Below are 13,662 nucleotides of genomic sequence, written 5' to 3'. Positions count from 1 at the left end.
ATTAGCTATTTCTTATTTCAAAAGGGAAGAACCGGGCAACAGCTACAATCAGATCAAAGTAAAACCAAACACCAACAGTGTAAAAACTCAATGCCCAATATCTGGGATCCACTCAGGATCTTCTGGGCACCTCCGAAAGGCTTGGGTCACTTCTCCAGCTCCACCCTGACCAGCACGCACAGTTTGACTGCTAGGCTCAGGCCGGTTCCACTCCACCCTCTGCTGCTGCTCTTGGTGGCCATCCCCTGGTACTGGCATCCGAATGCTGGGTCACCTGCTGCAACAGGGCTGCACTTTCACCAACAGCCTCTATTAGGCTCTCGCCGCCGTGCCAAGTCTCAACCTTCTCCATCACCCCTCAATCCTGGGCTCTCCACTGCCACTCCGGCGGCTCCTTCACCAATGGCCTCTTCTGGCCTCTCCTGGTGCCAGACCTCAGCTGCTCTCCATGACCCCTTTCATGTCTTCAAAACCAGCATCACCTGGGTGACTCTTACACACGTCCGAGTTTAGCCGCCAGCACGAGGTACACCTTGGCGGAACTCAGCTTCTGTGTGCTCTCAGGAAACACTTCCCAGATTTCACCTCAGTGCTGCTGGCCTCTTCTTAATCCCAGCTGATCCTTCAGCCCCAGCCAACCAGCATCCATTATCCCCGTAAAGCAAAGGTTTTACTTCAGTGGTTCCGCGCTCTTGTTAATCACTCTGATTCTTCAGCCCTCACTAACCAGAACCATGGGTTCTTAACTAAGAATGACAAACGACTCTGGTAGAGTCCTTAGGGACTCGCAGACTTCCCTCTGAAACTTCACAAGCCAGGCCTCCACCATCGGCACGGCTGTCAACGCTCTTATCTTCCAAGCTCCCACAGAACAGCTCACTGAGATCTCAACACTCGATCACTTTTCTAGCTCAGTATTCCAAGTCCTTCCACAGTCCTCCCCAGAGCACATAGTCGGCTCTGCCACAGCAATACCCGACTCCCAGGACCAATTTCTGTCCTAGGTAAGGTTATCATCATTGTGAGGAAACACCATGACCAGAGCAACTTAGGGAGGAAAGGGTTTATTTGACTTATGCTTCCACATCCAGAGTCCATCACTGAAGGAAGTCAGGGCGGGAACACAAACAGGGCAGGAACCTGGAGACAGGAGCTGATGCAGAGGCCATGGAGGAGGATGCTCCAGCCTGCTCTCCACGGATTTCTCAGACTGCTTTCCTACAGAACCCAGAATCCCCTGCCCACAGATGGCACCGCCCACGATAGGCTGGGCCAAACCACATCAATCACTAATTAATACAATGCTCCACAGGCTTGCCTGCAGCCCCATCCTATGGAAGCATTTTCCCAATTGAGGTTCCCTCCTCTCAGATGACTTTAGCTTGTGCCAAGTTGGCATAAAACTAGGCAGCACACTGCCACACTTAGCCACATTGCTATTGAACCAGCCATACCCATCCGTGGCCTGACTCCCCCAAGCCTCTCTTACCCCACTGGTCTTTCTCAAGCCTGTAGAGTACACCCCAGCTCTGAGAAGACACACCCTCGCAGCTACTCAGGGACCTATCATCAACCCTAGGCATCTTCTGCCCCAGGGCCACCTGTGTCCAGGGCACAGATCCCAGGCCATGGGGGCATAATTATTATAGTGTTCCACTCTGTCCTCCTGTCCATCTTCACAGACAGAGAGTAACTAACATGTCCAGAGGGGGTGACGGTTACCTTCACCTGTCAACTGGGCATAGTCTAGAGTCTCAATGAGGGCCCACCTAGATCAGGTTGGTCTGGAGGCACATCTGTGGGGGATTGTCTTGATTGCCTCAATTGAAGTAGAAAAGCCCAGCCTGAAAGAGGGCAGCAGCACTCTCTGGGGTTGGGACCTGAATTATCCAAAAGTAGAAAAGCCAACTGCGCTGGGTGGTGGTGGCACACGCCTTTAATCCCAGCACTCAAGAGGCAGAGGCAGGCGGATCTCTGTGAGTTCAAGGCCAGCCTGGTCTACAGAGTGAGTTCCAGGACAACCAGGGAGGTTGCATGGAGAATCCCTGTCTCAGAAAAAGAAAGCTGAGCACTAAGTGTGCACATACTCATTTTTCTCTGTTCGCGACTGTGGCTGTCATGTGATCAGCTGGTCCGAGGCCTGCCCTCCGTGACTTCACTGCGGTGAGGTAACCTGGGATTGAGAGCTCAAACAAGCTCTTCTCCCTTCAGTTGCCTTGTTCAGATACATCGCCACAGCAACAGAGAAGAAATGGAACAGAGGATGAGTGTCCACCCAAGCACCTGGCACTGACCTGGCAGGGACACACACGGCAGATGTGGGAGGGTCGATGTCTTTATTGAGGATACAGGGACTCAGAGTGGGAGGCATGGGCCCCGGCACCCCAAGCATCCTTCTGGGGTCCCAGCATCAGTCTCTTCCTGAGAAGGGCCAGGGCCCTGGTGCCAGCCACGGGCAGCTCAGGTCTGCCCGCCTTTGTTCTTTGAGGACCAGATCTTGGACAAGCGGAACTTGGACTTCTTCCTCTGAAGGCCTGAGGGGAGGACAGAGCCATGAAGCTCCCACTGAGGTTCCTGTGTTTCCTTCCCTGACCACTCCACGGAGCTGCCACTCTCACAGGAAGCTCTACCCCACCCAATCCGGAAAGGCCATCCTCCCTGCCCCCTGCTGGGTACCCATCATTACCCAGGTTCTGGATCATGTTCTCCAGCATTTGGTCCTCTTCTTGTTCCCTGGAATGGGGACAGGGTGACTGTGAGGGACATGGGCCCTGGGGAGCTACGGAGAACATGTGTGCACACACTCTTTCTCTCTGTGTCTCTCTCTCCCACTCTCTGTCTGTCTGTCTCTTTCTTTGTCTGCCTCAGTCTCTCTATCTCTCTCTCCCTCTGTCTCTCTCTCTCTGTCTCTGTCTCTCTCTCTCCACACTAATACCAGAGTCAGCCCCACCCATCCTGGCTATCTCCACCCCCAACATGCCATGAGCCACTCCACTCCTCCCTCCATCCCCAGCCCTCCCCAGTGTCTGCCCTCCCCAGACCAGCCACTCAGCAGTGACATGGGGACAGCAGATGGCCTGTTCTGACACTAGCTAAGCCCATGTTGGGGTCACACGGAGTCCGGCTTAAGTTCAGCTTTGGGATGACCCTGTGTACCCTGGGCATTGGGCCTCACTGGATACTAGAGAGCCGAGCACAAGCATGCTGACATTCATGTCCCTCTGCTTGTGACTAGATCTGACGTCACTGGCTGTCTCCAGTTCCTGTCACATCCAGGATCATAGAGAAGCTTTGCAGCCGCCAGGAAACACACAGCTACACATATCTGGTTAAAATAAAGTGCTAAGCCAGGCTTGGTGGTGTAGGCCTTTCATCCCAGCTACTTCTTGGATAACATCCCAGCTAAGTCTGAGGCAGGAGGATGGAATTCAAAGTCTACCTGGACCAAAGAGTAAGTTCAAGGCCAGCCTGGGCAACTTAGTAAGACCATGTCTCAAAATAAAGTAACATCAGTGCTGCACACTAGAGTCCCCAGAGAGGGACTGGGGTGTGGTTCAGTGGTAGAGCCCCTGCCTAGAATCCCCCAGTGAGGGGCTGGGGTGTGGCTCAGTGGTAGAGCACCTGCCTAGAATCCTCCAGTGAAGGACTGGGTATGTGGCTCAGTGGTAGAGCACCTGCCTAGAATCCCCCAGTGAGGGGCTGGGGTGTGGCTCAGTGATAGAGCACCTGCCTAGAATCCTCCAGTGAAGGACTGGGTATGTGGCTCAGTGGTAGAGCACCTGCCTAGAATCCCCCAGTGAGGGGCTGGGGTGTGGCTCAGTGGTAGAGCACCTGCCTAGAATCCCCCAGTGAGGGGCTGGGGTGTGGCTCAGTGGTAGAGCACCTGCCTAGTATTCATGAGGCTAAGTTTAAGATAAAAGTAGCTTCAGGGGCTGGAGAGATGGCTCAGCAGTTAAGAGTGCTTACTACTCTTTCAGAGAACCCAGGTTCAGCCCCAGAACCCACATATCAGCTCACAACCACCTGTAACTGTAGTTCCAGGGGATCTGATGCCCTCTTCTGACCTTGTACACATGCGGTGCACATAAATTCTTGTAGGAACACAGGCACATGTATAAAAGTAGTAAATAAATCATTTTTCAAAAGTCATTTTAGGCTCAACGGTTCAGCTTCACAAGCCAACGGTCATGGTCTGTTAGCCACTCATGGCTGCCACACTGGACATCATGAATGACAGTCTATTTCCTTCGTTAGCTGTCTTGGCCAGTGCTAGTCCTGGAAGACTAGGGACCTGAGTGCGAAAGGGCCCCATGCGAGGACCAGCCTCCCCCAACCTGAGTCCTTGTGCCATGCAACCTGGGTCCCACTGAGTATGAGTAGCCTGCCAGCCGGGAGCAGCCCTGACCCCAGTCTGCCCTCCCTGGGTCCCCTGTCCCTCACCGGAGCCGGTCCTCATCCAGGAAGTCAACGATGTCACTGCGGTCATTCACGGTGTTCACATATTGACTCAGCAGCTCCTGTTCCCGCTGGCGGTCCTGGAGGGACTTCAGACCCTCTGTGGGAACAGCCTGCTGTCAGTAGGGGCCCCACTGTGCTCAGGGACAGGATCAGGGACAGGATAGGCACACTGCCTATGTGTTGTGGCTGGATGGAGGAACCTAATCCAGAGCCTGAGTGTGGGGCCTCTGGTCTCTATGACTTCGTTATGCAAGGCTGAGGCAGGGGTCCTCCAGCCAGGATGTGGTGTGAAGGCTGTCCCCATTGCTCAAAGTGCCCCTCCCGTGTCATCCCCTTGAACGTCACACTAGCTGTCGGGGGCAGGGCAGGGAGCACACTGTGGGGTCCTGACTTTGTCACAGGAACAGAACAGCTAGGGCATTAGTCCAAGGTCACACAGTCAGAAGCAGCATAGGAACAAAAGCCAGAAGCCTCGTGGCTTAGCCACAACCGTAGTCACCTTTAGACTCTCATAGGTCAAGGCAGGGCAAATGGGGAAGTTGGCACATGGGCGGGTCTCTGGCTCTCAGGCCAGGCTTCCCGGACACAGACACGTACCTGGCTTGTCCATCAGCTTCCGCAGCTCGTCCTGGAGGTCCAGTTGCCGCTCCTCCAGGTGTTGGTCCTTAGACCTGTAGGACACACATGTCTGAGGCCCAGCCCGACCAGGCTGCTCCCACCATATCCGTAGGCTGGTCCCGGCAGGACGCTGCAAGGCTCAGGGGTCTCACTTGTACATGAGTTCTGATTCAAGCCTCAGCAGCAGCTGCTTCTCATGAATAAGTCGGAACCAGTCCACCATGAGGCTGTCCTCCGCAGCATCTGTGAAGAAACACAGTTGGGGCAGAGAGGCCACAGTGTGCCTGACACCCCCACCCCCTTCTGGTGCAGAAGTGCTGACCTGGGACGGGGGAAGCTAGCCAGAGGTACTCAGGAGGGCCAGTCCATAACTAGCATGGGTGGAGCCAGCCTGTACCAGTAAGAGGCATGGTCAATCTGCAACCAGTAAGGGGTGGCCAACCAGTGTGGCATTGGCCATCCAGTGTAGGTATAACCAGCCTATAGGAACATGGCCTGCCAGTTGGGGTATGGCCAGCTCATGGACATGGCCAGCTATAGCATGTGGTCAGCCCTAGGAGATGTGGTCAGCCACTGGGAGTGTGGAAAGCCAGAAGAGGTGTGGACAATGGTTTAGGGGCATGGAAAGCGTATAGAGTGTGGCCACCAGCCACCAGTGGGTGCGTGGTCAGTTTTGCAGCATTGTTCACTGGTAGAGGCGTATCCCAAGCTGCTCACCTCCCTCGGCTGCCCGCAGCCGCTTCTCCAGCTCTACACCCCTGAGCTCCAGGGCGTCAAGCTGATTCTCAATCTCCTGCAGCTGCCTGTGCAGCTCCTCCTGAGGGATATAGTCGGGGTGCAGCTGGAGGGAAAACGGAGCGTGAGCACAAGCACAGGACCAAAGCTGAGTCACCCCCTAGTGCCCTGCGTACTTACCCTGACTGGGGAGGTCACAGTCTCACCATGTGTACTGTCCAGGACTGCAGACCGTTCTAGAAAACAGACAGATGACTGAGGCCCTCAGGCTCAGGGCACCAAGCCCAACAGAACCTGGACTGGCATGGGCATGACCAGACCCATCTATTCTAGGCCATGAGGCCCAGCAGGCATTGCCCCCTTTACTATCTTCCAAACCAGATGGCATCACTGGGACTGACCTCTTGTCCCCCAGGTGGGCGTTTTCTCCTCCTTCCTGTTCCTGGCCTGAGCTTCCTGTTTCTTGAGCTCTGGCTGGAGCCAATCAGCAGAAACATCAAGGCTGGGAGGGACAGCTAGTTTCTTACGGTGTGACAGAGAAGGAGAAGGGGCTGCTGGAACAAAGGTGGGGGGCAAAGATGTGTGAGACCCACTGGCCAGAGCCCTGACACTGAGGGGAACCAGGGCTCTAAGCTCCTACTCTGTCCCAGAGCAGCCAGGGTTGCAGTCCATGCACCTCCCAAGGAGGGCCCCTGTCCTGCCCAAACCGACCACATCCACTCAGGGAAGCAGCATCCGAGAGACCCACAAGGCTATTGACATCACAGAATGTGACCTGGGAAGTGGCCCACAAAGGGCTCAACTGTGCTGAGAGCAAACTTGGCCCAACACCATACAGATTCACAGGCACCTAAACATGCATGTGCCTAACAAAACATACATACATATTCAGACTATGCCTGAACATGCCTCACACACATACATCCCATGCATGTACACACACACATTTATAGGCCATGCCTTACACAAGTACAGTTCCATGCCTGAACACACATGAGCACATGGACTATACCTAAACATGCCTAGTACACATACGAACCATGCATGAACATGTATTCACACTTCACACTTACCCCGTGTGTGAACACACATAGTCACACATATCTCTTATATCTAAGCATGCATGTACATATTGATACCCCATGTCCAAATATGTGTGCATACATAAAATCTGTTTCTGAACATGCATGTAAGCTCATCCCCCATATACATGTCTCATATAAGACCACATGCGTATACATATTTGTGCCTGAATACATAAGTGTATATTAAACCCATCTAGGAACACACATGCACATACATAAGTAGCCCCTCTGGCCGAGCAGGGCCTCTGCCTGACCACAGACAGAGCAAGAGCACGTACCCCCGACACACAAGGACACACCTGAGTTCCCACAGGCATTACCTGCAGGGCTGGGCCCGGAACCAGCCGGGCATGGTGTCCTCTTGTTCTGAACGGGAGTCAAGAAGATGTGAGCGCTGGGGCTAGAGCTGCTGGAGACTTTGCTGGGAGTATCTCCTGCCCTCGGCTCTGCCTGAACAGGTACTTCCTTTGGCTCCAAAGTCCTAGGTGGAAGAGAAGGTGAGTCCCAACCCAGACGGGGACACCCAGAAGTGTCTCAAGAGCCATATGCCTATGTCCAAGGTCCACATGGTCTGAAGGAAGCCACCTGGCCAGGCCTGTATCATCCTGGCCTCTAATTCCCGGACCTGCCCAGGACACAGGGCTGTGGGCCTCCACATGCTCCCTGTGGGGCAGGAAGGATGCCTCTGGCTTGCAGAGGCCAAATGGACGGACACCCGCCCCAAGCCAGGCTCATGGGAGCTGCCTGGCATGGCACACCTGCTGCTCTGAGTTCACCACTTCCCTTAAGTCATCCCACTGGGATGAGGCGTCTCTGTCACTCTGTCCCCATCACCTGGCAGGTGAAGAGTTCCGGGACACTCAAGCTGGTGTGAACCAATTTTTTCTGTGGATACTGAAAAGTCCAGGTGTGTGTGTGCCTTCTGGTCACACCAGTTCCTGGATGTACCCTGCCATGCTCGCGCACACACTTCATTAGGCACCTACTGTGTGCGGGCTCAGCTCATACTGCAGACCCACAGGCACGAGTGTGGCCCCGCTAGTGAGCAGCCACCTCCGCTCACCTCCCGGCAGAACTTTTCTTATCCACAGGCTTCAGGCGTGCCCTCCATCCTTCTGGGCCCTCCTCCCGGCCTTCCTGAGAGGTGGAACCCGGACCTGAGTGTAGGAAACAGATCAAGCAGGTGAGACAGGCTGAGACAAGTTGGCCATTGTCATCTGTTCCTTTTGACAGCCCAGAGCCAGCCCAGCATGCAGGACGGAGGCAGGGCTTCCAGCCTGGCTGCTGTGCTGTGTACCCTGAGGGAATCACTGCCCCTTTCTAGGCCTCAATTTCCAATCTGTCAAATGGGTGTTGACAAGGAAGGGAAACCCTGTTTCCCTCCTCTATGGCGGTGACATGACGAGCAATGAATGGGCACTGCTCCCTCTTCAGAGTCTCTCTTGGCTCATGCCTAGCAGTGGATTCAATGGGGAGCTCAGTCAAAGGGAAAGCTACAGAAAAGACAACTCTGTGGTACATCCTGAACCCTACTTGCCCAAGCACCCACAGAAAGGGCAGGGCTATGTAGACCCAGAGGGTCTGGGAAGCATTCCTGGAGGACAGCAGGACCCCAGTCCTAGGCAGAGCCATTGTGAAGGTGGACAGGGCCTCCTTCTGCACCCTGGGGGCACAGCCAAGGACAAAAGGCAACACAACCTGGGTATACGCATGAACCTAGGACGATGATCATGGTAAGACCCTGGGAACACTGGCCACAGCCACAGAGACGCAGCAGATGAAGGTCCATAGAGGACTATGGGGTTCTGAGAGCTAAGCAACAGAACAGCAGACACCAAGAACAGCCTTCAAAGAGAAAGGCAGCCTGAGCATATAGCAATACTTGGGGAGTGGCCACCCCAGAGCCCTGCACCTCTCCACCCCTCCCCATCCCTTAGCAGGAACTCTTACCCTTCGGTATTGCCGCTTCTGCTTGTGGCCTGGAGCCGGCACTGGTCTTACCAACCCCTGGAGATATACCCAGGCTCTTGTTGCCAGTCTGGAGTGATACAGATGCCCATGAAGTATTGCCCACATTCTGGGGGATGGTAGGCTCCACCTTCAAAGTGGGGGGTTGGGGAGTGGTTGAATGTGATAGCTTGGGTGAGGAAACTTTTTGGGGTACTTCATTCTTGGGAAGAGAGATTGGGATGGAGGAAGTGGCTGGGGAGGACCTGTGGAGAAGAAAGAGGGTACCAAGTGTGGGCAAATCCACGAGTCACCCCACCACACACACACAAGAAGCTAGTTTCCTGAGTGACCCCAATGAACTGAGGACAATCTACCCCAGGCCAGATGGCCCGTGGCATCTACTTGTGGCATTTACATGCACTGGTAGCTCTTTTATGCTATTAAATCTGATGTCCACTGGAATTAAAATGTCCCCCAGATATACCATGCATGGGTGCAGAGCTGAAGGGCCAAGGAGGGCCCTGGCTGGAGCCACAGGCTGGCCTGCACTTGCTCAGATAAGTATTAAGTAACTCATAGGATGGACGGTCCAGCCAGGCACCAGCCTCCACCTGAGCTGTGTGGCTTTGGGTTACCTACGTTCCCTTAGGCAGCTCATATGCAGGTACACAGAGCCCAGGCAACACGTGGCACCACTCCAAGCTCTGCCAAGCCTATTCTGCAGGGCCAAGACAGAGGTGCTTATCACGGCCCAGAGGCAGCAGTGTATAACCCTCCTGACCCCAGCACCAGCCCAGGAGCCTCTAGGTACCAAGTAGGGGTAGGTTCCGGCAGTTATGAGCCAAGAATGCCCCATCCTAAAATCAAGGACCAACCCAGGATAGAACCTCTTGACTCACTAAACAACTGTAATGGGTTGAATGGGCACCTTAAAACTCAGAAGTACTGGGGAACTTGATGTGTGATCTTAATTTTACAGTGGGGGGAAGGCGCTGAGTGGTGGTGGCACACACCTTTAATCCCAGCACTCAGGAGGAAGAGGCAGGCAAATCTGTGAGTTCGAATCCAACCTACTCTACACAAGGAGTTTCAAGACAGCCAGGGCTACACAGAGAACGCTTGTCTTAAAAAAGGGGGCGGGGAGGCGCAGTAGATGTCACCACATTATAAGGCAGTCACACTAGAATACAGAGGCTCCCATTCAAAACCACTAACCTTCTAAGAGACAGACGGCGTAAGTGTGGGGATGCACACCTGTAATCTCAGCACTGGGGACGCTAAGGCAAGAGGACTTGGAGTTGAAGGTCAGCTGGGATACATGAGGCCTTGTCTCAGAAACACAAGGACTGGGCTGGTGAGATGGCTCAATGGATGAAAGTGCTTGCCATAGAAGCCTGGCAGCCCAAATTCAGCTCCCAGTACCCACATGAAGGTGGAGGGGAAAACCGACTCCAGAAAATTGGTTTCTGACCCCCACACAGACATTGTGACATATGCACTCTTCCCCATCATACATACACACATCATACATAATACATACATAAAAAGGACCTGGGGTGTGTGGCTCAGTGGTAGAGCACCTGCCTAGAATCCCCCAGTGAGGGCTGAGGTGTGGCTCAGTGGTAGAACACCTGCCTAGAATCCCCCAATGAGGGGCTGGGGGGTGGCTCAGTGGTAGAGCCCCTGCCTAGAATCCCCCAGTGAGGGCTGAGGTGTGGCTCAGTGGTAGAACACCTGCCTAGAATCCCCCAATGAGGGGCTGGGGTGTGGCTCAGTGGTAGAGCCCCTGCCTAAAATCCCCCAGTAAGGGGCTGGGGTGTGGCTCAGTGGTAGAGCACCTGCCTAGAATCCCCCAGTGAGGGGTTGGGGTGTGGCTCAGTGGTAGAGCCCCTGCCTAGAATCCTCCAGTGAAGGGCTGGGGCGTGACTCAGTGGTAGAGCCCCTGCCTAGAATCCCCCAGTGAGGGGCTGGGGTGTGGCTCAGTGGTAGAGCCCCTGCCTAGAATCCCCCAGTGAAGGGCTGGGGTGTGGCTCTGTGGCAGAGCATCTTTCCCGCATGTGGGATACCCTTAATTCCATCTCCAGCACTCTTCACAAGAAAAAAAGGAAAGAGAGGATAGTGGAGTCCATAGATAATGGAATCAGAGACGGAGGAAGGCTGCTACCAACCAAGGGTTGCCAGGAACCTGCAGATGTTGGGGTAAAAGGACTCTCTCCTTTGCAGCCCTGGTGGGGCGTGTGGCCTACCACAGGATATGCTTCTGCCACTGAAGCTGTCCTGTGAGGGATGACTACTGCCCCTCCCCCTACCTGCATCCTATGGTCAGTCTAATTGAAGACACTATAGGTGCCAGGCACAAAGGGATGCTCAGAACCCAGCTCCACACACACAAGTCATCCAACGCATGGAACCAGACAGTGTGACTTCCATTTGAACACCCCTCTTCCTGTCCACAAGACAAGCATAGAGGTCCTGGAATACCGGTCTAGTGTGGGTCACCTGTAGCCAGCAATGCCTGTAAGCCCACCATACCCTGATCCTGCTTCTCTCCTGTCCCCCACCTCCACTTCCCAGATAAGGTAGCTAAGGCCACACAGTCATGGAGAGACAGAACTTCTCCATGTCCTGGTGGGCAGGTCACAGCCACACCCCACATCTCTCCCACCTACCTGCCTGACGTCTGGGTACCAGCTCCTGTCAGCCCCGGCAGGGCCTTCCTAAGTACACTTAGCGCTTGCTCACGGCTGCTCTCCTGGGCAGGGGTATCCATAGCAGCAGAGACCTTGCTGGCAGGGGCATTCACCACAGTGGGGCCCTTGCTGGTGGGGACATTTACCACAGTGGAGATCTTGCTGGTAGAGGTATTCACCAAAGGGGGGACCCTACCATTGGGGGAATTCACCACAGTGGGGGCCTTGCTGGTGGGGGCATTTACTACAGTGGTGGTCTTGCTGGTGGATGTATTCACCACAAAGGGGACCCTACCATTGGGGGCATTCACCACAGTGGGAACCTTGCTGGTGGAGGTATTTTCCACAGTGGGGACCTTGCTGATGGAGGTATTTACCACAGGGGGGACCCTGCTGGCAGGACTGTTGTTGGATGGGGCTGGGGCAGGATTCTGGAAAAATTTCTCTCGGGCTTGCTGAGTCCTAGAGGCCGCGGAGGTCCAGGCTGGGGTGGCCGCTGTGTTTGGAGATGCTGTGCTCGAGTTGAGCGGAGTCTTAACACCTTTGGAAGTTGCCTGGCCTTGGGGCACAGACGGGTGAGAGTTCAGAGTACTTGGGTGCACAAGGGGACGGGAGTCGATGGTCGCTGTGCTGCTGCTCTTGGCAGGTGATGACCAGCCTGTCGGGGAGCTATTAGTCACATGGGTGATGGCTTTGCTAGTCACAGAAGTGGTGGTCACTGGGCTCGTGGACAGCCTGGGCCCTGCAGGGCTCCCCACATGGACATGGGAGGTGGCTGGCTGGTTAAGTTCAGTCTGGACAAAACCTTTGGCAGTTGTGTTGCCTACAGTGGGCTCCCAGGCTGCTACCTTGGTCCTCGGCGGTGTCCCCTCTCCTGGTCCATTTGCCTCCTGAACTTTCCGTGAGGCATTGGTTGGCCTGGTGTCTGCAGCAACAGCCCCTGGCTGTCTGGAGGCTAGTTTTGACAACTTGGGGCTCCCAGAGGTGACTTCTTGGCTGTGATGGGTACAGACAAAGACGCCCGGCTCTCCTGTGGCACGGTAGGCCCCTGAGTGCAGTGTGTTGGAACACTGCTTACACCTGTGGGAGGAAGCCACTGAGATCGATTCCGAGCCCTTGCGCAATCCCTCATGCATCCCTTGCTCATACACTTCATCCTCTCAGAAGCACCCGTCGCCACACTCCCGTATCCACTAGTGCCGTCCCCGGTTCATACGACAACTGCTCATGAGTGACATCCATCACTGTGAGCTGCAGTGTCCACTGGCACACTGGTCACGGGTGAGGACAGCACAGAAGGCGCTCAAATGTGTCAGCAGATGCATACATAAAGACTACAGAGTGTGCCCCGCTTTCAGGAGTGCCCCCCAAGCTTGAAGAAGATGGACATGAGATTCACTCCTTGTCTCCCAAATCTGGAAGCTTCGGGGAGGCAAGAAGAAGGTTACTAAGTATCACAGTGTAAAAAAAATAAATAAAAACCAACACAAAGGGTTGAGACAACAAGGGAGATTGAGTCAGTATGTCTAAAGGACAACCCCGACATTAAAGGAGAATACAGGTACTGTCCCCAGTGGAAGACAGATGCAAGGACCCAGACACGCAGTGTTTGGAAATCATACCTGAAGCAGCTTCGGTGGTAGAGCCGCCCGTCAGCCAGGTGCCGCTGTACGAGGTGAACGTGTTTGCCACAGATCCCACAGATGCTGCTGACGGAACTGCCTGCAGTTCCCAGAGCCTGCAGGGAAGTGTCAGGGGCTGCTGAGGGGCAGCTGACATCTCCAGACTCCCACCTCAGCCCAGAGGTGGCCAACAGATCCCACTTGATGGACTGGAGAGCTGAGACCCTGGGGAGCCACTGGCCACAGCATGGGCATGGCTGCACACTCGGGACCTCCGCATTGGCCCTGTCGGGGAGCAGGAGACTGATTTCGGAGATCCTGGGGACCCAATGTGGGGCTAAAGACAAATCTAGTACCTTCTGCTACCCCACCAGGCTCTGAGATCAGGCCAACCCCCAGGCATCCAGGCCTGCCTTGCTCTGCATTCATGGAATCTGCAGTAACCATTAATGGACAGCAGGGGGCACTCAAATTTAGCACTGCAGGGCTGGCCAAAGTCCAACC

At 54.7% G+C, this 13,662-nt stretch overlaps 1 protein-coding gene across 2 annotated transcripts in view; it reads right to left on the bottom strand.

Moving 5' to 3' along the window:
- Window positions 1-2,317: 2,317 nt before the first annotated feature.
- The window catches only part of Micall2 (MICAL like 2), a 28,598-nt gene continuing 17,253 nt past the window's right edge, over window positions 2,318-13,662 (bottom strand). The window contains exons 5-17 of one of the 2 annotated variants that reach the window (XM_075974714.1): window positions 13,159-13,274; window positions 11,516-12,616; window positions 8,847-9,109; window positions 7,960-8,053; window positions 7,217-7,377; window positions 6,213-6,365; window positions 5,992-6,047; window positions 5,794-5,917; window positions 5,229-5,319; window positions 5,056-5,129; window positions 4,441-4,555; window positions 2,687-2,733; window positions 2,318-2,534 (exon numbers count right to left, since the gene is read on the bottom strand). In XM_075974714.1, the coding sequence (XP_075830829.1) occupies window positions 2,461-2,534; window positions 2,687-2,733; window positions 4,441-4,555; window positions 5,056-5,129; window positions 5,229-5,319; window positions 5,794-5,917; window positions 5,992-6,047; window positions 6,213-6,365; window positions 7,217-7,377; window positions 7,960-8,053; window positions 8,847-9,109; window positions 11,516-12,616; window positions 13,159-13,274 (2,469 nt within the window). In that variant the 3' untranslated portion in view covers window positions 2,318-2,460. The remainder of the gene's footprint in view (window positions 2,535-2,686; window positions 2,734-4,440; window positions 4,556-5,055; window positions 5,130-5,228; window positions 5,320-5,793; window positions 5,918-5,991; window positions 6,048-6,212; window positions 6,366-7,216; window positions 7,378-7,959; window positions 8,054-8,846; window positions 9,110-11,515; window positions 12,617-13,158; window positions 13,275-13,662) is intronic. The other variant, XM_075974721.1, reaches the window with a different exon arrangement.

The sequence above is a fragment of the Microtus pennsylvanicus genome, chromosome 1 (assembly GCF_037038515.1).
Source record: "Microtus pennsylvanicus isolate mMicPen1 chromosome 1, mMicPen1.hap1, whole genome shotgun sequence".
In the NCBI taxonomy this organism is placed as follows: domain Eukaryota; kingdom Metazoa; phylum Chordata; class Mammalia; order Rodentia; family Cricetidae; genus Microtus; species Microtus pennsylvanicus.
This window is presented reverse-complemented; position numbering and strand designations above follow the sequence as displayed.